The sequence below is a fragment of the Peromyscus eremicus genome, chromosome 8a, assembly GCF_949786415.1.
Source record: "Peromyscus eremicus chromosome 8a, PerEre_H2_v1, whole genome shotgun sequence".
In the NCBI taxonomy this organism is placed as follows: Eukaryota; Metazoa; Chordata; class Mammalia; order Rodentia; family Cricetidae; genus Peromyscus; species Peromyscus eremicus.
Window position 1 is genome coordinate 834962 of NC_081423.1, and position 27464 is coordinate 862425.

The 27464-nt window shown below is 39.8% G+C and overlaps 1 protein-coding gene across 2 annotated transcripts in view; it reads left to right on the forward strand.

Annotated features, from left to right (window-relative positions):
* Pdxdc1 (pyridoxal dependent decarboxylase domain containing 1) overlaps positions 1–27464 on the forward strand; it is a 60171-nt gene that overhangs the window by 11603 nt on the left and 21104 nt on the right. For both annotated transcript variants that reach the window (XM_059269951.1, XM_059269952.1), the window contains exons 2-12: positions 3864–3937; positions 4386–4451; positions 6711–6791; positions 9214–9360; positions 10640–10829; positions 14617–14685; positions 16818–16896; positions 21989–22073; positions 22900–22948; positions 23099–23200; positions 24622–24747. In XM_059269951.1, the coding sequence (XP_059125934.1) occupies positions 3864–3937; positions 4386–4451; positions 6711–6791; positions 9214–9360; positions 10640–10829; positions 14617–14685; positions 16818–16896; positions 21989–22073; positions 22900–22948; positions 23099–23200; positions 24622–24747 (1068 nt within the window). The remainder of the gene's footprint in view (positions 1–3863; positions 3938–4385; positions 4452–6710; positions 6792–9213; positions 9361–10639; positions 10830–14616; positions 14686–16817; positions 16897–21988; positions 22074–22899; positions 22949–23098; positions 23201–24621; positions 24748–27464) is intronic.

Consider the following 27464-nt stretch of genomic DNA (forward strand, 5'->3'; position numbering starts at 1 on the left):
TGTGCATGTGAGAGCAGAGAACAGCTTGGGTGTTGGTCTTCACTTTCCACTTTGAGACAAGACCTAGGCTAGGCTAGCTGGCCTGCAAACTTCTGTGTATTCTCCTTTTTCTATCTCCCATTTTGCTATAGGAACAGGGAGATTACAGATTCACAGCTATGTCTGACTTTATACGAGTTCTGGGAATTCAAACTTGGGTCTTCACACTTGCCATGCACGTGTCTTATCTACTGAGCCATCTCTGGTTAGTTGTTTATTTAAGATGGTGTCTCACTTCATAACTCAAGCTATCCTCTAACTCAAGGTAATCCTCCTGTCCCAGCTTCCCTAGTTCTGGGATTGCACATATACCTGGCCTCCTTCCCGTTTGTTGTAAGGCTTACAGGAACTGCAAACTAGACTCCTAATGTCTTATCTAAAATTTAACAATTTTTGATTCTGATATCGGTAAATTGAATAGAACTTCTTGAATGATTTGAGGAGCTAACGTAGGGCTACTAAATGTAATAGATAATATTGCAGACTTGCTGTGGAAGATGTGTAGGTACATGAAGCAGTATGAAGAGAAATGCAAGTCCTTCAAGAACTACATTGACAGAGGAGTTTCTGTAAGTACAAAACAACTCATAGCAATTGGGGCAGCAAGACTTTTTTTCCCTAAAAGTACTATGGAGATTAAGAAGAAAGAGAGATGTGGGGGGAGGTTATTATTAATTACTCTCTCTGTGTGTGTGTGTGTGTGTGTGTGTAGATCAGAAGACAACTTAGGTTGGTTCTTTCCTTCATCATGTGTGTGCTAGAGATCCAATTTATGTCATCAGCCTTGGTAGAAAGTACCTTTAACTGCTGAGTCATCTCACAGGCCCTTGTGTATGTTTTAATTCTATAAGAATTAATAATTTGGGGCTGGAGAGATGGAGAGAGGATCTGAGTTCTGTTCCCAGCACTCACATCAAGTGGCTCACAATTACCTTTAAATCCAGCTCTGGGGGGGTTTAATTCCCTATTCTGGACTCTGGGCACACATATACATATAATATGTACACTCACACATAACTAAATAATAAAATAAATCTTGGACTCAGCAGATTAAATTTATATATTTATTTGGAATATATATAGATGTTACAATAATAAGTACAAAAAAGAGGCTTTGAATTTGAGGTGCATAGGGAGAAGTGGGCACAATGGGGGGATTGGAGGGAGTGGCAAAGTTATGTAATTGTATTTTAATTAAAAATTTTTAATTGCCATAAATAAGGCATAATTAAAATAAATTCAAATGTTTTAAGAATTAAAAATACTTTTGTTTCATTTCTTTTTGGAGGGAGATAAATGTATACATATGGCACACAATCCAAAGGGAACAGAAGGGAACAAACATAAATGCCCTCTCTGACTGAGGGTCAACTTCCCACTCCAAGTTCTAGAGGCCACCACTTAGCTTTTTCTAGACAGATCCATCATCTTCTGGCTTATGGGTAGATTAGTTTCCTGTGACTGCTGGAACAAATCACAAACTTAGTAGTGTAATATACATGAAGTGAAGCTGGACATGTACGTGCCTGTTTCCAGTTACTCTGGGGGGCTGAGGCAGGATTGAAAGTTGTGATGCCAGCCTGGGTAATGTAGAAAGAAACTGTCTCCCAAGAAAATCAGGGTGGGGTGAGGGTAAGGAAGTGGGGAGGAAGAAAAAGAGGGAGACTGATTTTGAGTTCCAGGGTTTTTTGGTTGGTTGGTTGGTTGGTTTGGTTTGGTTTGGGGTTCTTTTGGGGGATTGTTTGTTTGTTTGTTTGTTGAGACAAGGTTTCTCTGTGCAGCTTTGGCTGTCCTGGAACTTGCTCTGTAGACCAAGCTGGCCTCAAACTCACAGACCTGACTCTGCCTCCTAGTGTTGGGATCAAAGGCATGTACCACTACCACCCAGCTTGAGTTCCAGTTTTGTGGGCAAGAAGTTTGAAATTCCTATCCCTGGTCTACATAAGATTACCAGAGCTGAACTCACAAGAAGGGGCATTCTAATTCTAATGGGTGTTACTGTCCTTCAGCTTGTGACCATGTCATTTTTAATTAATCTTTTTTGAAAATTAAAATTGCATCATTTTTTCCCCTAACTTTCCTCCCTCCAACCCCTCCCATGTTCCTCTCTCCATTCCCCTTGGAAATCATGGCCCTTTATTTGCAATATGGTTGTAATTATTTAGAACACAACAGAAATCATTGTTTAAGTCAAAGGAAAACTAGCATTCCCCCCTTTCTTGGTTTCCTGTCATTTCTTGCTTTCCATGTTATTACTACTCCCTATACCACCTGCTCAGTCTATTTAGTGTAATTTATGTATTTGTGATTTCAGAGCTGACCACTTGGTAATAGATAACCAATTGGGGCTCATCCCTGGGGAGAACTATTTCTTGTGCTCTCAGGATTCCTTTGTTGCCTGTACTTCTTTGTATGTGGGTGGGGCCCTATAAGATTTAGCATGTTTATTGCTGTTGTACTTCTTCAGGTCTTGTTTAGGAAACCATATTGTTGTGATATCATGAGTGAAGCTTCCCTGTCATATTTAGGAGACACGATGTCATAGCAACTTTCTGGTCCTCTGGCACCCCTTTCCTCCATGTTTCCTGAACTTTATGTGTGGGAGTTGTGTTATAGATGTATCGGTTGGGACTGGACCCCAGATCACTTATTCTCTGTATTTTGATTCATTTTGTTTTTCTCTAATGTATCTTTCTATTGAAAAGAGAAGTTTCTTTGATGAGGGATAAGAGCTATGGGATATCCCTGAGCTGTAAGAGATCTGTGTGATATTTAGAATGCAGTTATGCTGGTTTAGTAAGGAGGCAGTAGTAGGATCTCCTCTAAGATCAGTGACCTCGCTAGCCCCTGGTGGTTAGCTAGGTTTCTAGTAGCTGGCATGACTTCCCTCCTGTTGAGCAGGCCTTATGTCTAGTTAGACAGCTCTTGGTTACCATCATGCTGTTACTGCCACTGTTGCACCCTTAGGGTTAGTGCCATGTTGATCAGCATTGCGGTTCATAGGATCATGTCATTAGTTTTAAAGCCCGAATCTTCAAATTTTTCTATTCACTTTTCATGTAATCTTTGTATGTATGTGCATATGTGTGTTTCTTTCTGTCTTTATCATAAAGAAGATATATTTTATTACATTTTAGATTCATCTGGATAGTAAAGGTTTTCTAACCATCTCAAGATCTTTAACTTAAATCACATTTATAAAGACTGCCATATAATATAGCATTCATAGACACCAGGGTCTTATCAAAAGGGAATAGGTAAGATGATTTTTAGCCTACTGCAATGATAAAAATGAGTAGTATACTATATATATATATATATAAAGATAGAAAGTGGGAATGACTTCAGGGTCAATTAATTTAGGACTAGTTAAATTTTATGTGTGGTATATTCAACAAATGGAGTAAGGTGTAACTACTAGAAGAATGAAGGAGGCTTGTTGACTGAGGCAATATTTACTGTAAAGTGGGCAACAGCAAGCTACAGAGGTGTATGTAAAATGAAAATGGGTTAGGGCTGGGGAACTATTACTTTGTGTGCTATACTTTTGTGTGGTACAATAAATCTATGCATTTTATAGTAAATCCAAGGGAAGTGGACTTGCATTTGATTTGTCTGAACGAATTATATAACAGAAGTAATAGATAAAGTCAGATGTGGTAGCTCATGCCTATAATTCTAGCACTAGAGAGAAAGACTGAGGCAGGAGAATTGCCATGAGTTCTAGACTAGCCTAGGCTACAGAAAAAGTTTGTTTTTAGAATAAATAAAAAGTAGTAATAGAGGAATGTTAAAATTTTGCCTTTTTTTGGTTCATTTCTTAGATAGCAGACCCTACATTAGCTGAAATGGGAAAGAACCTGAAGGAGGCAATGCGGATGCTGGAGAACAGTCAAAGGTGAGCATGGAGGATAGAGGCTGCCCTGTTGATGTGTCCAGCCAGCTTTGAATCTGGTGGTTCTAGTTTCTTCCTGTTAAAGATATCTCTATCTCTAGGATGTCAGATTCTGCTGCCTTTAAAGCTGCAGGTATTGGGTAGAAGGTGCTTTGCAATGAAAGGATTTTGAAATTTTGGGAAGGACCTTTTAGTTCTGCCATGGAATGTGTTGATTTGAGTATTTAAATACTTCTTAGTATAGATTCAGTTACATAAGGTGTCAACTGACAGAGCGGTTGTTTTTACATTCTTTTCCTTTTCAAGTATATCTGGGGTCTAGGGAGATGAAATGAATGTGTTTAAAATCATTCATCAGTCACTGAATGTTCTGTGTAAAGTCACGTGTTTGCATGTTCATATGTTAGAAATTGGTTAAAACATAGTCAACTCTTTCTTTCCTTTAAACCAGAAGAACAGAGGAGGAAAATGGAAAGAAGCCAGTATCAGAGGATATTCCAGGGCCACTCCAGGGCAGGTAGGTGGCAATGAGGATCAATACCTTTAGTTAGGATATACATATTTTTTTCTTAACCCAAAATTTTACCAAGTTTACTTTGAATGAGTACCAAGATAATTTAAGTAGTTACTCAGTAGAACATTAGAAAACTGGCTGGTTGGTGATAATCGTGAACTTACTAGCTTTGTTCTCTCTTAGAACTTTTTTGTTCATTGGCTTGCCTTCAACTGGTGGCCTCAGCCTTCTGAGTATTTAGATTACAGGCATGTCCTACCATACCTGGCCTCTTTTCAGAACTATAACCCACGATCAAAAGCCATTCATGAATTCATAGCTATAACTGGGATAGCAAACTAGTTCATTCTTGAAACCTGTAATCTCTCTTGTAGACTGAGTTTTATTGTGAGAGATATTGTAACTTGGTATAGTTTATAATATATAATAATTATAATTTATAATTATATATTTATATATAATTATATATTATAAACTATACCAGGCATAGTGGTGTATGCCTTTAATCCCAGCACCCAGAAGACAGAGGCAGGCAGATCTCTCAGTTCAAGGCCAGCCTTGTCTACATAGGGATCCCGTTCCAGGACAGCCAGGGCTACATAAAGAGATCTTGTCTCAAAAACAAAACAAAAAATGAAAAACCTATAATATAGTAAATGAAAGGAAAATGTCAGCTTTAATTATTGCTGGAATGATTAATTTGTTTGCAGCTGAAGCAAATTTATCAAGTCCTGTGGTTTGAACTACTAGTGAAAAAGAAGTAGCTGGCTGTCGTTTTCACAGGATGCTAGCAGTCGGTCTGCAAGGAAAGTCCCAGTCCAGCTTCCTTGAGACAAACCATTTTTCTTTTATAACCAGGAAACTGTACTTAGGTCAACAGTACAACTCCCTTAAATTGTTCTTTGACCTGAATATAAGTTGTACAAGATTACAAAAGAAAGCATTGAGGAAGTATCACACCGTACAGCAAATACCATGCCCAACACTCCCAGGTACAATGTTTTCAGTCACTCCAGCTTGTAGCATGGATCCTGCTGATTTGAAGTCCTATAGAGCTTTCACCACTCAGAATAGGAAGTAGATCCTGTCTCCTGTCCCAGGTGTGAAGGGACAAGGACTTGTTTATTCTCCTAATTACACAAAAGTTTCTCTAGATCTCCTAAGAATTCTCAGACTGGGAGCACATTAAAAACACTGTTAACAGTGGTCAGGAGTATCTATCTTTATTTAATAATGCTAAAGTCTAGTATTTGGAGCTAGTGAGTGCTTTACAGGCACTGTCTGATTATCTCCTCTCCGATCTATAATGCTTGGGTTCAGCCACTTTGGATCACTCACTCAAGGTCACAAGGATAGCAGCCAAGTGAGCCTGAGCTTCCTTCCCCTTCCCTTCCCTCTGCACTGTTAAAGGATCAGAGCATTTCATTTCAGGTTAGCACCTTGGGGAGATGAGTTTGGAGCAGTGTTTTGATGGTGGTGCTTTTATTTCTTACTTCTGTGTTTGTGGTCTCGGATTGAACCTAGAATTCACACATGCTAGGCAAGTTCTCTACCACTCCCCACTATATCCATCCAGTGCTTCTTTTTTTAAGAAGAAAATGTTTATCAATAATATGCTTATAGAGTATTTTTAAATCTTATGCACCATAAATTGCTTGCCATTTCATACCATTTTAGTCATTGACATTTTTCTCCTGTTTCCGTCTCATATAATGAGCAGTTAATAGCATATCTTGGATAGAAGTCAGTCTATCTATTTATACTCTATTTGGTATCTATTTATACTCTAAGCAGATCTCAAATTTTCCAACTGGGATAATGGTTGGAAACAAATGATTACATGTTTAAGGCTGTTGGTTCAAGTGGACAAGACTCCAGAGTCTTGTCAATAGAGAATTTTTGTTGGCTTATGGCCTAGAGCATCTTACAAAGACTGGCTTTTATACTTATTAAATATTCTCTGCTTTTCAAGAATGAAATGATCCATTATAGAAGTACAGCTAGAGCAAGACTGGAAATATTTTCAAAAATCAAACTTATATTTGGGTCAAAGAATAAGTAAAGTTACATAATTTGAATGTTTTTGAAAATGTATGAACTGTCTCTAAACATTCTTTTTCTTGTAGCTAGCTACCAAATGTTTAAAAAGGAAACAAAAACAAAAAACATCTTCAAGTTAGTTTGAATGAGAGAAATGGTTAGAAGATGGAGGGGAGGGGCATATGTGTTCTTTCCACCCACCTAACCCTTTTTGTTCTGCAGTGGGCAAGATATGGTGAGCATCCTCCAGTTAGTTCAAAATCTGATGCACGGAGATGAAGATGAGGAGCCCCAGAGCACCCGGTAATGGAGGAATATTGGCAGTTTATCTTTGGAAGTTCATTCTTAGCTGGGCAGTGGTGGCACATGTCTTTAATCCCAGCACTTGGGAAGCAGAGGCAGGCGGATCTGTGAGTTCGAGGCCATCCTGGTCTACAGAGCAAGTTCCAGGACAGCCAGAGCTACACAGAGAAACCTTGTCTTAAAAAAAAAAAGTCTGAAGCCGGGCGGTGGTGGCGCACGCCTTTAATCCCAGCACTCGGGAGGCAGAGCCAGGCGAATCTCTGTGAGTTCGAGGCCAGCCTGGTCTACAGAGTGAGTTCCAGGAGAGGCGCAAAGCTACACAGAGAAACCCTGTCGCGAAAAACCAAAAAAAAAAAAAAGTCTGTTCTTGAGTGGCTCAAGGAAGAAACTTCATTGAGTAATAATTTCATTAAAAGTTATATTGAGGCCAGCTGGTAATGGTGTATGCCTTTAATCCCAGCACTTGGAAGGCAGGCAGAGGCAGGTGGATCTCTATGAGTTCAAGGCCAGCCTGGTCTACAAAGTTAGTTCCAGGATAGGCAGGACTGTTACACAGAGAAAACCTGTCTCAAAAAACAACAAAAAATTATATTGATATTTTTATATTCTAAAAGTAAATCCTGACATTTTTATGGTATTAGGTCTTATGAAGAGCCACTGGAAGGACTGAGGTGCCATGTGCTTTTTTTATTTTTTCTTTAGCTTGCTAAGAATTACTACAGTTAAATTGATTAGCTTTCATTGTCTGTGAATCGCCTTTTGCTTTATTTATTCATCTGCCCAGTATATTTAAATAAATATATCTTCACTTCGTCTTCAATTTTATTTTTTTGCTATCAGTAATATATTCTCCTTGTTCAAATGTCAGAAGATAAACTAGTCATGTGGTACACACCTGTAATCCTAGCATTCTGGAGGCAGAAGCAAGGGGGTCACAAGTTTGAAGCCACTGTAGGGCTACATAACAAGACTAGAAACAAGGCAGAATAAAATTGAGAAGATAAGAAAGGGTATACAAAAATAGTTCTCTAGGCTGTGGTAGCATGTATGTGCCCTAAGTTCAATTCCCAGTACTGAAACACACACATAGGCCTCCCTACCTGGTTCTCTTTCATAGCTATAGATGATGACCAGTTTATTATTCTTCCACGGATATTTTATGTGTTTGTGTATACAAGCAAAACAGTCATACACACCCCATCCAGTACTTAAATACTATCTATGTGTCCTGATTCTTTTTTCACTTAGGACTTGGAGTTCATCACATGTCATACAAGGAACTCTCTTTGTTAAGAGCAACTTTATTTTACTTGGAATAGATGAATAGAATTTTATGGATAGAATTTTGTGTCATGTTCCTATTTCACTGGTACAAACATTGCTGCGCCATAACCTTAAGCATATGTCATTTCTTGCAATGTGTTTGAGGAATAAGTCATGGAAGTAGGGTGCTGGGTCAGATAATGCACATGTGCATTTTGAATTTGATAGAGCCCAATGTTCCTAGGAGATAAGCCAGTCCAGAGGCTCACCAGCAGTGTGTGAGAATACTTTCCCCACACCTTTGCTGTAGTGATGTTAGCAAACTTAAGGATCTTTGATAAGTGAGTGAGAAATATAAGGTGAGATATTTCAGCATAATATTTTTCTTATGAACCAGATTATGTCTTTTTGTATGTTTTAAGACTTACTGGAGACTGGGGGTGTACAGTAGTAGAACACTTCCCTTGCATGCGTGGGGCCTCAAGTTCAAGCCTCAGAATTTTTTTTAAAAGTTGTTAAAAAAATGGACCTTTTTAAAGACTTAAAAAATTATTTATGTATATGTGTCTGTGTGAGTGTATGCTACATATATGTAGGTGTCCATGTAGGCTAGCACCCTACAGCTGAGCTACATCACCCTTCCTCTGCAGCTCATCCTCATCATCATTATCTTATGTGTATGGATGTTTTGCCTGCATGTATGTCTGTGCACCACTTGTATGCCTGATGCCTTTGGAGGCTAGAAGAGTGTTTTGGATCCCTTGGGACAGGAATTACAGGTGGTTGTGACCCACCATGTGGGGTTTGGGAACAGAACCTGGGTCCTCTACAGCAGTAGCTAGTGCTCTTAAACTCCTGAGCCATCTCTCCAGCCCTCCTCCATAGTTCTTAAGGCTGATATTTATAGTTTAAGAGAATTTAAGAGCAGTTTGTGTTGTCAGTAAAGAGAAGGACATTTATCTTTTAGGGCTCAATTTTAAAAGTATTTTTCTTCCCAAACTTTCAGCACCTCATACACATTTTTTTCTGAATTTCTCTGTAGGACATGAAATGAATTGAAAATCTTCCAAATTTCTGTGAAACACTGTTTAAATTTTGTTTCTTTTTCTATGCTTTGGTGATGATCAGTTCTTAGTACTCTAATGATTTTGATCAACAGAATCCAGAATATTGGAGAACAAGGTCACATGGCTTTGTTGGGTCACAGTCTGGGTGCTTATATTTCAACTCTGGACAAAGAGAAGCTGAGAAAACTTACAACCAGGATACTTTCAGACACTACCTTGTGGCTACGCCGGATTTTCAGGTAAAGATGTTACGAGCTGGGTTTTGTTGCAGTTGTTTTTTAAGGATTCGTTTATTTACTGGTAAAGACATTATGAGGGATTGTGTTTGTTTAATTTTAGGTTTGCTTGTTTATTTGTGACAGGGTCTCTGTGTAGCCTGGCTGTTCTGGAACTTGTTATATAGACCAAGCTGGCCTCAAACTCACGGAGATCTGCCTACCTCTTCCTCCCAAGTGCTGGGGTTAAAGGCGTGCATCACAATGCCCACCTCTACTTTTTTGTTGTTGTTATTGTTGTTGTTGTTGTTTAACATGTATGAGTATTTTGACTGCCTGTATGGATATACATCACATGTGTACAGTGCCCAAGGAGGCCAAAAGAGGGCATCAAATTCCCTGAAACTAGAGTTACAGATAGTTATGAGCTGTCATGTGGGTGCTGGGAACTAAACCCAGATTCTCTGGAAGAACAGCCAGTGCTCTTAACAGACCAGCTACCTTTCCAGCTATCCTTACAAGTGGCTAAAGATGAGTCAGAATCAGATGTGGCTTGTGAGTAATGTTTTTGTGGTGCTACATATGGATTTGACTCTTCTTTGAAAGGGTTGCTTAACCTCTCCATGCCTAAGAGGGTTGCCTAACCTCTCCTTGTATTAAGTGGGGAGAGTATAAATAGCTATTTCATTTGAGGATTAAATGATCACGTTAATGCTTCATTTATTTCAGATGTCTTAGTGCTGAAACTCTAACAACCATGTCAGCCTATAGCATTAGCCTCCACGTGAAACAAGCAAGAGCCCTTGTCTCTAGGCTCATTATTTCTGGGGACTTTAGTCTTTGTTCCATCATTTCTACTCATTTTATTTCTGGAGTTAGGTGTGGATGATGAGTCTTTGTTTCTTTCCTTTATACCTGCATGCACTATAGTGAGTAGCCAGACTCTCCTCTGCCTTGTATAGTGTCTATGAGAAAAGAATTGCTTTCATGATTTTATACTACTGAAAAAAGTCAGAATTAACTAGAAATAGGAGTATATTAATATGCAGCTGGAGAGGTGGCTGATCAGTGAAGAGCACTGGCTGTTCTTCTAAAAAAAACCTAGGTTTGATTCCCAGCACCCATATGACTGTTCACAACCATCTGTAATTCCAATTCTGGGGATCCAATGACTCTTCTGGCCTCTTTGGGCATTGCACACATGTGGTGCACACATATACATGCAGGCAAACACACATAAAATAAAAACAAAATCTTTTTAAAAATTAAAAAGAATACATTAACATATGAGATCTCTTAATAGGTATGAAAATGGATGTGCTTATTTCCATGAGGAAGAGAGGGAAGGACTTGCTAAGATCTGTAGGCTTGCCATTCATTCTCGCTATGAAGACTTCGTAGTGGATGGATTTGACGTGTTACATAACAAAAAACCTGTCATATATCTTAGTGCTGCTGCTAGACCTGGTCTAGGCCAATACCTTTGTAATCAGGTAATGTAAAAAACGGGTTTTTAACACTCCCATTTTTTCATGTGCATTTGTGTTCCTATTTTTATATGTCTGTGTCAGTAGGTACATATGTGTTTATGGAGGCCCAGGGTTGATGTCAGGAATCATCCTCAAAATTCTTTCATCTCATTATCTCATTCATGGAGTCAGAGTCTTTTAGTCAAATCCAGAGCCTGGTCTGCAGATCCTCTTGTCTCTGCCTTCTAGGTCTAGAATTAAAAGTGGATGACTACTCTCAACTCGAATTTACATAGGTTTCTGGGGATTCAAACTGTAGTCCTTACACTTGTGTAGCAAATGTTTACCTCTAAGCCATCTCCCCAGTCCCAAAGATAAATACGTACTATTTTATTTTTATTTGTGTGTATGTGTGTGTGCTTGCACATTTGTATCTGCATTATATTTATGCAGGTTCCCACAGAGACCAGAAGAGGGTCTCACATGCCCTGGAATTGGTGTTATAGGTGATTGTGAACATTTCAGTATGGCTGTCAGGAACCAAACGCAGATCAGCAAGTGCTCTTCGCACCTGAGCCATTGCTCTATCCCCCTAAAGATAGATATTTTAAAGAAGCTGCCAAGTGGTTTGCTTTTGGTTTGTACTGCTAGAGCTCAAACCCAAGGCTTCACACATGCTAAGCAGGGGCTGTACACACTGACTTACACCTGCAGCCCCAATGCTTTATATTTTAAATTTTTGTTTTGTTCTGTTTTTTTTTTTCTTTGTTTTTGTTTTTGTTTTTTTGGTATTTTGAGACAGGGTTTCTCTATGTAACAGTCCTGACTGTCTTAGAATTCACTCTGTAGACCAGGCTGGCCTGAACTCACAGAGTTCCGCCTGCCTCTGCCCCTCAAGTGCTAGGATTAAAGGCGTGCACCACCACCACTCAACCTTTTAAACTTTTTAAAAAAGACAATTTTATTTATGTATGTGTGTCTATAGGTATGTGTCACATGTATACTGGTGTCTGTGGAGGTCTGGAGCTGAGTTGCAGATGGTTGTAAGCTACCTGGTGTGGATGCTGGAAACCAAACACTGAGCCATCTCTCAAGCCCCTCAATTTTTTAGACATTTAAAACATGTAGACACATTTCTCCAGCTGCTGTTTGTATCGAGTTGAAAAAAAATATCTTTTTGTATGTTTTTTTTGTTATTATACAAAGAGTGCAGCACTGTGGGCTGGCAGGATGGCTTGTTCACTAGAACCCATAGAAGACAACTGATACACTGACATACTTCTGTAATCCCAGCACTCCCATGGTGAGATGGGGTCTGGAGACAGAATTGCCCAGAGGCTCACAGGCCAATTATCTTGGAGTATGTAGCATGACACAAACCAGAAAAGAGATGTTGCTTCAGCAAGGAAAAGGAGAGAATTGACTCTCTAAAGTTGTCCTCTGACTACTGTGGCATATGCCCCACCAATACAAAAAATTAAAAAAGAAAAAAGAAAAGAAAAGAAAAATTCCACCAGCTTAGACTGCATAGTGTTGCTATATCTCAAAATAAATGTTATTAACCCGGCAGTGGTAGCACACACCTTTAATCCCAGCAATCTGGACGCAGAGGCAGGCAGATCTCTGTGAGTTCAAGGCCAGCCTGGTCTACAGAGTGAGTTCCAGGACATCCAGGACTACACAAAGAAATAAAAAAAAAAGTTATTGAATTTAGAAATGATGTGTAATAGATACATTTCAGTGGTTTTGAGTACCCAGAGACAAAGAGTACTTTATTTTGTCCTATACTCTATCAGAAGGGATGTAGATGCACTTACATGGTTCTTTGGGCTTAGTTGCTTTTATAACAGGAGTATATCATGTTTTAGTGGTCTTTCAAGTTTTTATGCCTAGAAAACCAGATTTATTAAAATCATGTATTTATAGTATAGCTACAAAATGTTCAGAAGGCTATATATGTAACCGATAACAGTGATAGATTGGTAGCTTACAGGAGGCATCTTAAGATGTTTGTTTTCATTTTGTTGGTGATACTGTGAATTGAACCCCAAGTGTTTCCATGCAAGTCAAGTTCTCTTCTTCTTGTACTCACCCATGCCTCTACCTTAGCTCTTTTTAAGACAGAGTCTGACTGGGCTTGTTGGTGCTACACCTGTAATTCTAGAGCTTGGAAAGTAAAGGCAGGAGGATTGACCAAATGTGAGCCACCATACCCAATTTATTTTTTTCAGATGAGATCTTACCATCAGTGTAGCCCAGGCTGTTATCAAACTCATTTTGTAGCTTAGGGTGGCTCTGAACTGGCCATCCTCTTTCTTCAGCCTCCCAAGTGCTAGGATTTCAGGATTCGCTTTTGAAGTGAATCTTTGTTTTGCTTTGTTTTTTTAATACTTTAAGTAAGGGATGAAGTGTAGCTCAGTAGCAGAACATTTGCCTTGTAGCTAGAGTTTTCCTGCCTTGCCCACAGTCAGGACAAATCTTTGTCACCCGCCAGTCTCACAGCCGCTCGGACCCAACCAAGTAAACACAGAGACTTATATTGCTTACAAACTGTATGGCCGTGGCAGGCTTCTTGCTAACTGTTCTTATATCTTAATCCATTTTTATAAATCTATACCTTGCCACATGGCTCGTGGCTTACCAGCATCTTCACATGCTGTTTGTCATGGCAGCGGCTGGCAGTGTCTCTGACTCAGCCTTCCACTTCCCAGAATTCTTCTCCTCCTTGTCCCGCCTATACTTCCTCCTGCCTGACTACTGGCCAATCAGTGTTTTATTTACTAACCAATCAGAGCAACACATTTGCCATACAGAACATTCCACAGCATTGCCTAGCATGAATAAACCCTGGGTTCAATCTCTGGCACTGCCAAAGGAAAAAGTACCACAAAAGTCCTTTCTAGAGGTAATGTGTGAATGAACCACTCTGTGCTATACCTGTTTACAGTTCCTAAAACTACAAACCCCTGTGTTTGGAAACTAAACATTAAGAATGTAAAGCTAATTTGACAATTTTCTCCATCCATGGCATTGACTTTGCTTCTTTTAAGCAATATACTTCTTCTAATCCATATTTATTACTTTATAAGGGTAGGAGAACCCATAAATAAGACCCTGTTCTCTGAACAATTGGGGAAAGAATCCCAATCATCCTCCTCACCTTAGAATGCAGGGTGCTGCCGGGTGGTGGCGGCGGCGGCGGCGGCGGCGGCGGCGGCGGCGGCGGCGGCGGCGGCGCACGCCTTTAATCCCAGCACTCGGGATTCAGAGGCAGTAGGATCTCTGTGAGTTCGAGGCCAGCCTGGGCTACGAAGTGAGTTCCAGGAAAGACACAAAGCAACACAGAGAAACCCTGTCTCGAAAAACCAAAAAAAAAAAAAAAAAAAAAAGAATGCAGGGTGCTTATGTAGTTTCTTTGTTTGGAAAAGACTTTTTTTGGCATCTTTAGAATATATCAAAGGTAGTTACTTGACTCATTTTTAAAAGTTTAGATTGTGTCCTCTTATAAATCATTTGTTAAGTCACCTTTGGGAGTGAGACTAACTTTCCAAATGTCCTTTAACATGATGTATTTATAAACTTGAATTCTTGAGGGGAGTTTTTTGTTTTGTTTTGTTTATTATCTTAAAGGTAGGAGTCTCACTGTGTAGCCCAGGCTGACTTCACACATGTGATCTCCAGCATCAATAATAAGATAACAGACATATTCCATTATACCTCACTGAGATTTCTGTTTTTAAAGAATAATTTGTGGCTTGTTTTCGTTGCTCAGTCTCTCTCAGTCATAAGTAAATGGTATTTCCTCTTGCAGCTTGGCTTACCCCTGCCCTGCTTGTGTCGTGTGCCCTGTAACACTATGTTTGGATCCCAGCATCAGATGGTGAGTTCTTGGTTTGGGGTTTCTGTGGTAATATAGAATTGCATTTTGAAACCATGTCTTTTATTTGATGTTGTTTGCTGGCTTCCAGATAGTTATTAGCTTACCCGTTTATTGCTTCAGTCTTCCCATTGTGGTACAGTGTGTACTTTTGTATTCAAACGGAGGCTAGCCTGAGTAGCTCTAAAGGAATCATGTATTACTTCATCACCTGCTTCTTTTGGGGTGGTGGGAGGGGGTTGTTTGATACTTGGTCTCCTTGTATGCTGAGTAGGTGCTCTCCCCAGCCCTTTCATTGTCATTCATCCTAAGTAAGCATAGAAATTTTTTCAAGCTCAGAGTTTTAGCTAGCCATCACTACTATCTGGATTTGAGTGGGCATATCTTCTTTTATTTTTTTATTTGTTGAGATCTTCCTGGGATGCCCAGGCTAGCTTCAGAATTGTGATCTTCCTATAATGTGAATGGATAGATTTTGAAATGAAGTCCTTCAATGTAATCTTAAGGTTGAGTTATGATAATTTTTTACACATGCAAAAGATAAACATCTTGATACTGAAGGCAGAAGAAAAGGGATAAACTCTAAGATTCTGCATTTCTCTTTTCAAAATAGTTTTCTTATGTTTCTATGGGAATGAGAAAGTATTTCTTTAAATGCGAATGTTTAAAACTAGGAATATTGGTCTTGCAAATGTGCATTTACTTTAATTTCTATTACTTATTCTAATTAACCTATAAAGAAAACTTATTTTGTTGTCTATGATTATGGGAAGCAAAAATTGTTCAGAATAAAAATTTAAATATTATGAAATTTCTGTAGGAGGAATACTTTGGAATATTTAATATTAATAATAGGAAAAAAAAATCACTTAGTGATACCAAAGAAAGGTAAAAGACTCTTCATGAAAAGGTTGTAAATGTCATTCAAATGAACATTTACTAATATTATAGGAGTAGTCTTTTAAACAGAAGAATTCAAGTTAGATGTGGTGGCACATACCTTTAATCCCAGCACCAGTGAGTCAAAGGCAGGTGAATTTTCACATAGGAAGTTCCAGGCCAACAGGGCTATACAGTGAGTCCTTGCCTCAAATAAAATGAAAACAGAGTTCAAAACTCTAAATTCTCTAAATCACAAGAAAACAAATGTTTTTTTTTTTTTTTTTTTTTTTTTTTTTTGAGTGCTTCTAATGTACATTTTGTCCAGGTAGCATACAGTGGCTTTAAAATACTTTATATATATATATATATATATATATATATATATATATATATATATATATGACTGAATAGATTTTAATGTTTTAAGTCTGAAATTCAAGAGTAAATAGCTATCCTAACATGAAAAAAAAATCTTATTTGAGTTACTAATTTTGAGCATCTGTGCTTTTCGATTCATAATTTTTCACTGGGCATTATCTTAGGTGGAGTGCTTCCTAGCGTGCATAGAGCCCTGGTTTGAGCCACAGTACCTCATAAAACCAAACATGGTGTACACCATGAGGAGGTTGAAGCAGAGTGAGGACTTCAAGGCCAGCCTGGGCTACATGAGCCTTCTGGGTGGGTGGGGAAATGGCTTAATTAGTAAAGTGCTTCTTGAGAAGACATGAGGACCTGAGTTCAATCCCCAGAATTCACTTCAGAAAAAATTCATTAATAATGTAGTTGTGGGTTTAAAAATAAGGAATTTAGCCAGGTGTGGTGGCACATCACACCCTAGCACTCTTAATCCCAGCACTTGAGCAGCAGGGCAGATGGATCTCCATGAGTTCAAAGCCAGCCTGGTCTACACAGCAAGTTTCAGACCAGCTAGAGTTACATGGTGAGACACTGTCTCCAAACAACAACAGCCAGAATTCAGGCCAGGCATAGTAGCTCATGCTTGTAATCCTATTGCTGGGGAGGTGGAGTCAGGTTAATCCACGAACCTAGGTCAGTACATACTCAGTCTCAAAAAACAAGCTAAATGGCTCTTGAGGAACAACCCTGAGGTGGACTTTGGCACATATGTGCTCTGGTATCCGTACACAAGCACATGTGCATGTGTACACACCACAAATACAGTTGTAGTTTTTCAGTGTTATACCTTTTATACTGATTGGCTCACATTTCTGTGGTTTGTTTGTTGGTCCTAGGACATTGCCTTTCTTGAGAAACTGATCAAAGATGACATAGAAAGAGGAAGACTGCCCTTGCTGCTTGTTGCAAGTGCTGGTAGGTATCATAACCTCATATGTACAAGGGCACTGAGTACTTGGCCTAACAGACAGGGTCTTGTTTGTGGTGTTTTGTCAGGATGGAGTCTCAGTTCTATAGCCCAGGGTAGCCTGGAATTCATAGTAATCCTGCCTTGGCCTTCTAAGGGCTGATGTTAAAGAAATAAGACACCACGCCTCATCAAGGAGTGGCACTCTTAAAGAAACTAAAGAAAATTTTGTTCCTGGAACTGGTTTGTAAACCTAATAAGGTTTCTAGATTTTTATCTAGCAATAAACAATTAGAAATTGAATTTAAGGCCAGCAAGATGGCTAGTGGATAAAGATGCTTGCCACCAAATCGAATGACCTGAGTTCCATCTCATGGTGAAAAGAGAGAACAGGATCCTGTAAATTGTCCTGACTTTGTTGCCCACACATACACACAAAATAAATGTAATAAATAAGAAATTGAATTTAAAATGTCTTTTATAATAGCATCAAAAAGCCTAAAAATGGGCCAGCAATATAGGTTGGCAGGGAAAGGTGCTTACTGCGTGATAATGTATACCTGATGTCTCAGTTAGGGTTTCTGTTGCTTCAAAGAAACTCCATAACCAAAAGGCAAGCTGGGGAGGAAAGGGTTGATTTGGCTCACACTTCAGCATTGCTGTTCACCACTGAAGGAAGTCAGGACAGGAACTCAAACAGGGCAGGATCCTGGAGGCAGGAGCCAATACAGAGGCCATGGAGAGAAGCTACTTACTGGCTTGCTTCCCCTGGCTTGCTCAGTCCACCTTCTTATAGAACCCAGGACCACCAGTACCACCTACCATAGGCTGGGCCCATCCCCATTGATCGCTAATTGAGAAAATGCTTTATAGCTGGATCTCAATGAGGCATTTATTGAAGTGAGGCTCCTTCCTCTGATGACTCTAACTTGTGTCAAGTTGACACACAAAACCAGCCAGTAACAGCTGACAACCAGATTTCAATTCCCTAAACTCATAGAAAGGTGGAAAGAAAGAACCAACTCCTCAGAGTTATCCTCTAGCTTCCACATGGGGACCATGGCATGTGTGTACCCCCATACACATCTCACATGTTTATACACAGGTTAATAAAAAAAATTTTAAGAAAACTACATGAGTAAATTTAGCAAAAATAAGAAGTTTAAGAAGGCCCAAATGAACTATAGGCTCTGTCTCTAAGTCATTTATCCCTAAACAAATCTTGTCACAATCTCTGTGTAACAAGTTCCAGGCCAGCCAAGGCTACATAGCGAGGTCTTGCCTCAAACAAAACCAAAAAATAATGCAAAACTTGATTTAGGATATCACTCAGTACAGCTTGTGCTTAGCAAGTACAAGGCTCTGGATTCAGTCCCCAGCAACAAGAAGCTTTTGCTGTTTGAGAAGACTTTTTGAGCTGGTATGGTGGCTCATGCCTTTAATTCCAGTACTAGAGGTGCAGAGGCCGGAGATCTCTCTGTGTTTAAGGCTGGCCTTATTTACATAACAAGTTCCAGGACAGCTAGAGCTACATAATAGAATCTATCTCAAACAGAGAACAAAAACAAAAGGCCCTATTATGAAATGAAAAGCAGCGTGGGGGCTCATGCCTTTAATCCCAGCACTGCACTCAGGAGGCAGAGATGAGTGGATCTCTTTGAGTTCCAGGCCAGCCTGGTCTACAAAATGAGTTCCAGGATAGCCAAGTCTGTTGGCACAGAGAAACGCTGTCTTAAAAAACAAAAAAAGACAAAAGAAATAAAAAGCAAGCAGTAGGCTGGGAAAAGTATTTCAAAACACTTTTCTAGCAAATGACTTATATCTAAAATATGTAAAGTTACTTTGCAATTCAGTAGTAAGTGCTGTGGGGTATTCACCAGAGAAGACTGCTCAGACATGGGTTTAAGCCAATAGAAAATCTTTATTAGCCAGCCATTGACTACACTGGTGTTCAGGTGTGGGAGACCAGCTCCCAAATTTATTTACCCCAGAGACTCTTGAGGAGTGACGAATAAGAGACTTAGATAGAAATATGGAGGGGAGAGAAACAGATAGAAACACAGTATAGCCTTGGGTGGGCCTGGGTCCTTATCCACTGGCCCAGAACTTTATTCAAAAGGGCTTTTTATAACAATGCCAAGGGGAGGGGCAAAAGACCTCCCCTTTGCTAGATACAGCCAAGTGTAGACCTTTCCAAACACCTGGTACCCAATCATCCTCTTATGCAGTCCTGGGTAAAGCCACTAGGAACTTTTGGTGGGCTCCAACATTCAGAATCCCAGTGTAGCACTAAGTCTTTCTCCGAGTGAGCCTTTAAGCATTAAAAAACATATTCTGAGTTAACATACTTCAGTTAACAAGAATAGTTAGCCAGAAGCAGAACTACAGAAGCTGAAAAGTAAGGTTAGTACATTTTGAGACTTTCCCAGAACCGTATGGGCTTTGATGGATTAGGCCTTTAAGTTTTGGCAGGTGATGCTGTCTACATGCTGTGTTTTAGAGCCTGAATGGCACATCCATCATGGAGTCAGTTGTGCTAAGGTGTGGGGACCCATTACAGTAAGGTGATAGACAGCTTTAAAATTAACAGCATTTGGATGAATTCTTTACCAAAGGGCATATAAACACTTGAAAAGATGTTTAATATCAGTATCATTAGAACAATACAGTTCAGCTGCATATGTTTTGTACATACTTAGATCATAGTTTGCAATCCCAGCACTTCAGAGGCTAAAGCCTAAAGATCAACACTCAAGGTCAGTCTGGGCTGAATGGAGAAACCACAGTAAGTTGTGGGATGTAGTTCAGTGAGTTGGTAGAGTACATGTTAGTATGTTCATAGCTCTGGCTTTGATCCATAAGTCTAAGTGAACCAAATGTGGGTGGCACATGTCTGTAATTCCAGCATTCTGGAGGTGGGGACAAGAAGTGTGAAGTTCAGGGTTGTCTAAAGCTGTATAGTGAGTTCAGGGCTAGACAGTCTCAAAATATAAAATAAAATAATAAATAAAACCACAGTGAGTTTGAGATGTAGTGTAGTGATGGAATGTTTGTCTGCTATGCCTGAGACCCTGGCTCCAGTCATACTGCAGGGGCAAAAAGTGCCTAATGCTGATAGGGATCAAGCAGCTACATACATTCCTGGTAGGGTGTTGTGTGACAAAAGTTTTCCTGGGGAGACACGACACATATGTCTACTCACCCCAGATAGGGATCCTAACTACAGACCAAAATACAGGCACCACCAAAGTCCAACTTGATAAACCATTGAGTTTTATTAGGGTTAGCTGCATCACCAAAGCCCACCCCAACATAGGGGACAGCTTACAAGGCTGGGGACCCGGACTGCACAGCCTACAGGCAGCTCAATAGGTTGGAGTTGTTATTAGTCTGGTCACACAGAGATTCACAATGACTGTGGATAAATTTTAATAAGAGGTTTTATTAAATACTGGTGCTGGGGCATGGTGGTGGTGTATGCCTTTAATCATAGCACTTGAGAGGCAGAGGCAAGGATCTCTGTGAGTTCAAGACTGGCCTGGTCTGCAGATCAAGTTTCAAGACAATAAGGCTACACAGAGAAATTTTGTTTCAAAAAACCAAAACAAAACAGAAATACTGGTGCTGGATGCTCATGACACCAGGACTTCAGCCTAGAGCACCCTCTAGATGCAGCAGCTAGCCATATCAGTCCAGGGTTTATAAAGGCAAACCCCACAAGATTACATGTATTCTGCCTATGTGTGGGCAGGGTCTTAATTTTAAAATATATGTTTTGCAGTTGTCCTCTTTTTGATCAGAGTAAGCAAGTTTGATTACAAAAGCAGAAATAGCAGTTAGCCTTATGACCTTTTATTTCGAAAGAACAGCAAATTTTACAAGATCAGTAATTTAAGAACAGTCTTCAGCCTCAGGGGGAGAAATGAATGTGGGCTGCTAAAGTATAGCCTGTAAAAGTTAGGGACTTACATGTTAGAAGCATGTTTTGCTTTTTGGTCTCTCAAGCATAGAAAGTCTAAATTTCAAATGTAATGTGAATCATCACAGGAGTGTCCTTTCCGGGTGCTTCAGTTGAGCTAAACTTTGTTTGTGAGACAGGCACTTTACCTAACTATCTCCCCAGTTCCCTAACCCCTTTTTTGAGTTAAAAAGTCTCATGTATCTCATGCTGGCCTTTAATTCAGGTAGCCAAGGATGACCTTGAACTTTTGGTCTTAGTGCTAGGATTACAAGCATGTGCCACTATGCCTACTTTTTGTGGTGCTGGGGATCTGACATAGAGTTCTCAGTATGCTAGGCAAACATTCTGCCAAGTAAGCTACACTGCCAGCCTACATTACCTTTTTTTTTTTTTTTTTAAAGATGGGTTTGTTAAGGCCATGGTGAGGATGTAGAAGTTCTTATTAGTTGGGATTTTATTAACTGAAAATTTAGGGCATTTAGGGGAATACATGACTCTATATTTTACTTAAGTTTTGTCTGAAAAGGGGTGTGCTCAATGAAGTCTATATTGCAAATTACTGAGGGATGATGTATGTTTAAGTAGTCTTCAAAATACATGTTTTATAATAACCTGTGTGGTAAAAACCCAAACTCATGTTACATATTCTTTTTATAAAGGAGATACCTATATCAGAATAGCTCAAGATGTGGAGATAACAATGAACAAGGATATCTTGAGCAAATGTCAACAAAAGTACTATACCTAGAATAGTGAGTGTAAAATAGTTCACACTGACAAGACATAATATGAAAGAGAAAATAGTTACAAATGCTTGTGGACAAAGCTTTGAAGTTTTTAAAGAGAATGCTGATAGAATGCAGGCATAAATCGACAGTCCCGTAGTATTGATGGCAGACTTGGCAGTTTTCCATGACTCAACAGGTCTAGTGAATTTAAAAGCCAGTACACAATTTCAGTACAAAATTACTTATAAAGGAGGCACATTCTTCAAAACTTACACAAACCAACTTGCACGTATTGATTTTAAGTCATCCGTCTTGTGGAGATGCTATACAACTGTGCATGAAAGCTCCCTCACTGTAAAGAGTCAGAAGGCACTGGGTTGCTTTTTAATGCTCCTGTTTATTTTGTTTTAGGAACTGCAGCTGTTGGACACACAGACAAGATTGGACGTTTGAAGGAGCTCTGTGAGCAATATGACATCTGGCTTCATGTAGAAGGGTAAGGACATGGTAAGGTTGGTTAGCTCCATGTTGGTCTTCATGGAGAGTGGACGCCCAGACCAACACTCGAGTGATATTTATCATTAAAGGCTTGGATTACAGATGACAAAACTGGCTAAAGCAAAAGGACAACTGAAAAGACCAGTATTGGGACTGGCTTTAAGCACAGTGTCAACCAGAATTCCATATATTCCTCTCCACTTCTCCCCTAATCATGGTCACTTGGCTTGATTTCCTATGTTTTGGCTCTTGGAGAGATTTTTTCTATTATGGTAAAAGTAACCGCAGAAATCCTAGCCTCCTTTTCAGCTTCATGCTTCGTGAGTTCTCTGATGGTTGAGGTGTTTTGGACACCTGATGTGGGTAAGTGACTCCACCTGAGTCATAGCTTGTTAAAGGTGATAGGGTGGTTTGACAGAAGGCCCTGGAGTATCTTTAGGGAGAGCAGGTGCAGGGCAGCCAGGTGCCCATGTCATCACATTGTCCAAGATGATAAGGGTCCTTTTATCTTTCCTCTACAAAAAGAACAGTGACTGAGGAAGAGTGGCAATGAAAGATACAGAATAGTGTGTGCATTGTCTTAAATAAGCAAGGACAGCCCCCAAAGCATGTTTTTATTAAAAGTGCATTTTAAAGCTTTCTTTAGAACTTCTGTAGTTCCCATCTTTTGCTTTAATAAATGCTAATGAAACAAAAGACATAGGTGAAGATGGTCACATGTCACCTTATGACAGCACAGTTGGTTCTTTCTTTCTTGTAGAGTACTGCTTAGGGAATAAGTCACATTAACTAATTTGTTCTTAGACTGGTGCTTTTTCTTCCAGTGTGAATCTGGCAACATTGGCTCTAGGTTATGTCTCCTCGTCTGTGCTGGTATGTTGTTGATTTATTGAATTTTGGTGGTGATAAGAAGGATCTTAGTCTGTTCAGTCCATGCTGGCTTTCCATAGTTTTCACAACTGTAAGAGGGACTGTGTTTCATGTCCTTTGGTCACCTAATGAACAAAACTCTCTTTTTGGTAGGCTGCAACCAAATGTGATAGCATGACACTGACTCCTGGCCCATGGCTAGGTTTACCAGCTGTCCCTGCAGTGACTCTCTACAAACATGACGATCCTGCTTTGGTGAGCTGACTGTCACTAGGGAATGAACGGTATTCATAATTGCCTTACAGGATAGAATTCAGAGAAATAAAGGAATTTTTTTCTTAATTCTACTTCTGTTACCTTTTTTTAATTACTTTTTTTTGGCAAATATACAAAATAATGGGTTTCATTATGGCATTTTCATGCATGCATATTGTACCTTGCTCTTACCCTCCAATACCATTTTTTTTTAAAGTGGGCATAATGGCACATACCTGTAAGGCTAAGGCAATAAAATCTCAAGTTTAAGGCTATCTTGGGCTTCATAGCAAGTTTTAGTATAGCCTAGGCTACATAGTAAGACCCTGTCTCAAAAATAAAAACAAAAAATTGTTGGAGCTGGAGCTCCATTGGTAGACTGCTTGCCTAGCATGCCTAAAGCCCTGGATTCCATGCTTAGCACCATATAAAATGGGTGTGGTAGAGCATACCTGTTATCCTAGCACTTGGAAGGTGGACCCAAGAGGATCAGGAGTTCAAGGCCAACCTGGGATACATAGGCTCTGTGTTTAAAAAAAAAAAAATTGGAGGTAGTGATGGGAAGTCCACATACCACAACACACATGTGGAGGTCAGAGGATGACTTTGTGAAAGTCTGTCCCTCCACCTATCCATGGGTTCTAGTGATCAAACTCACATGAGTGCCTTTACCTGTTGAGCCATCTCATTAGCCCAGGAAGCCATACTTTAAATATTTTCAGTTATGCCTGTATTTCCTTATGTATATGAAAGATTATTTGTGTGTGTGTGTGGCATTTTATGACTGTGATTTCCTTTCTGTTGCTTGATCACAATTTACTTAATAATGATCATTTGTGAACTTTTAAGTTGTTGCCAAGTTTTTGTTAATAAGACAATAAATATCCTTTTACATATTAAATTCTTTCCAGAGATTAGATTCCCAAAAGTAGAATTACCATTTAAGACCCCTGACCTACATTTTCTAGTACAGGTTATAACCTAATATTTTGGTTTAAACACTAAATTGTGTTTTTTGGCAGATGTGTTAACGATAGATACATGCAAAGTAAATGTTTAATGATTATTGCTTAAACAGTTGATATCTTGCTTAGTTGGAAATGGCCAACAATTTCAAATATGCTCATAGTGACCTGTCAAGAGGCTGCCTCCTAAATGGCTAAGAACTGTGGCTCTAGAACATACCCCATCTGGATTCTCACCAGGAGTAGCTCTGCCTCTCTTCACCTGTGAATCCTTGAGCACAGCTGGGTCTCTGAGCTAAGCTTACCTAGGGTACTAGTTGTTGAAGGGCTAAATGGATAATGAAAGCCAGGTATCCAGCATAGCATTTGATACATTCCAAGTATGTAGTGAAGAGTTGCTAGTTAGTGCTGACATTCCAGCAGCCCTGGTCAGTGCACCTCTCTTGTCTTTTTCAGACACTAGTTGCTGGTCTGACATCAAATAAGCCTGCAGACAAACTCCGAGCCCTGCCGCTGTGGTTGTCTTTACAATACTTGGGACTGGATGGCATTGTGGAAAGAATAAAGCATGCCTGTCAGCTGGTGAGTAGAAACTGGAACATTAGAAGAGTTGCAGAGACTCCTCCACAGAATCAGTGACAGGAAAATCTTTTCCTTTTGGTATATGTGTCCAGTACCTTGTCACCTTGGTGTACCATCTCATCAGCAAGCAAACTAAGTGCCTCATGTATATGTGTTTTCTTTGGAGTTCTGGGAGAGACTGGTGGCATTGACCCAACATTATTTCCAGATGAAAAGGAATATGCCAGTGTCACCCTGGAATAAGAACAGTCACAAAATGACTTTCAAGAAAAGAGAAGATGCATAAATATTGCTCTTGACTGACTGGTCTTCCAGAGAGAGGGAATATAAAAATTGAAAATTCAGTGTAGAGGCCTGGTATGGTGGCCCACACCTTTATTTATTTATTTATTTATTTATTTATTTATTTATTTATTTATTTATTTATTTATTTATTTTTTAAATTTTTATTTTGCAATACAATTAAGTTCTACATACAGGCACAGATGCCCTTGTTCTCCCCCCTCCCGCCCCCCTCACCTTCCCCCCAGCCCGCCCCCCATTCCAATCTCCTCCAGGGCAAAGCCTTCCCCACAGACTGAGATCAACCTGGTGGACTCAGTCCAGGTAGGTCCAGTCCCCTCCTCCCAGGCCGAGCCAAGCGACCCTGCATAGGCCCCAGGTTTCAAACAGCCGACTCATGCAATGAGCACAGGACCCGGTGCCACTGCCTGGATGCCTCCCAAACAGATCAGGCCAATCAACTGTCTCACCCACTCAGAGGCCCACACCTTTAATCCCAGCATTTGGGGAGGCAGAGATAGAAGAATCTCTTGAGTTTGAGGCTAGCCTGTTCCTATATAGCAAGTTCCAGAATAGCCAGGACTACATAGAGAGACCTTGTCTCAAAATAAAAAGATAAAAATCAATTAAAAAAAAAAGGAATGAAGGAAAAAAAGAAAATTCAATGTAAGTGGCATGGGGTTTTTTATGGTATTTTTATTAATGGTTTTAGAATTTCATATATTGTATTTTCACTCGCCTCCCCCAACTCTTGCAAATTCCATTCATTCCATACCCACCTTACTCTGTCTGTTTTGCTTTTCTTTTTGTTTTTTTACTTATCAAGTCCCATTAGTACTACCAGTATACTCTTTGTGTGTAGCCATTCACAGAATGTGTTAGACCTACCAGAGCCATACCTTAAAGAAAGGAACTTTCCCTCTCCCAGAAGCTCTCAGTACCATAAGCTCTAAACTCTGCTAGAGGGCATGGGTTTTTGGTTTTGTTTTTTTTTTTTTAAGATTTTTTTTATTTTATGTGTATGATTATTTTACCTGCATGTGTGTCTGTATACCATGTGCATGCCTGGTGACCTGAGGCCAGAAGAGGGCATTGGATCTCCTGGAACTGGAATCTCATGGTTGTGAGCTATCATTTGGGTACTGGGAATTGAACTTGGGTCCTCTGGGAGAGTAACCAGTGTTCCTAACTGCGGAGCCATCTCCAGCTCCCAGGTATGGATATTTTTAATACAGTAGCTTGGGTTTCCTATTTGTAAGGTTCTGGGGACCAATCTCTCTTTGTATTAGAGGTAATCTGATTATGAAAAAACATAAATTCTGTTATAGGTTAATGTCATCTGTTTGGCTGCTAAAACAAAATACGTTGGACTGGGTAATTTGTGAGTAGCAAAAACCATGTTGCTTTTATTTGTAGATGCTCAAATCTGAGGTCAAGATGTCAGCAGATTTGGTGTCTGGTGAAGGCCTTAGATGGTACCATCTGTGTATTCTCACCTGGAAACAGGGAAAGCACTCCGTTTTTTGTTTGCTTGTTTATTTTATTTTGTTTTGTTTTGTTCTTTTGAGACAGGGTTTCTCTGGTAATAGCTATGGCTGCCCTGCAACTGGCTTTTTAGACTAGGCTAGTCTCAAACTCACAGAGATCCACCTGCCTCTGCCTCCTAGTGCTGGAATTAAAGGTGTACACCACAACCACCACCCGGCATCCCTTCATCTTTTTATAAGCATGTTCACAAATCTTTTTTAGTGAATTCTTTTTAGTGCATGATGGCTCAACCATCATGCACTAACCACTTTCAAAGGCTGAACCTGTTAATATCATTGTTTAGGATATTAGGTTTCAGCATAGCAATTTTGAACAAACGTATTGAGAACCTTACCCTTAAAAAAAAAGTCAAGCTAGGTGTGGTAGCTCAACCCTGTTTTCCAAACACTTAAGAAGCAGGCGGCCGGGCGGTGGTGGCGCAGGCCTTTAATCCCAGCACTCGGGAGGCAGAGCCAGGAGGATCTCTGTGAGTTCGAGGCCAGCCTGGGCTACCAAGTTAGTTCCAGGAGAGGTGCAAAGCTACACAGAGAAACCCTGTCTCGAAAAACAAAAAACAAAAAACAACAACAAAAAAAGAAGCAGGCGGATGAACTGGCTTACCCCAGTTATCAGATCGGTGAATACCCTGTCATCATAGAGCCTTTCCTCAGTAACTGATGGAAGCAGATGCAGAGATCCACAGCCAAACACCATGCCGAGCTCCAGGAGTCCAGTCAGAGAGAGAAGAGGGATTCTATGAGCAAGGGTCATCATGATCATGATGGGAAACCTACAGAGACAACCAAACCAAACTAGTGGGAACTCATGAAATTTAGACCAACACCTCTGGAGCCTCCACAGGACTAGAGTAGGCCCTCTGTATAAGCGAGACAGTTGTGTAGCTTGAT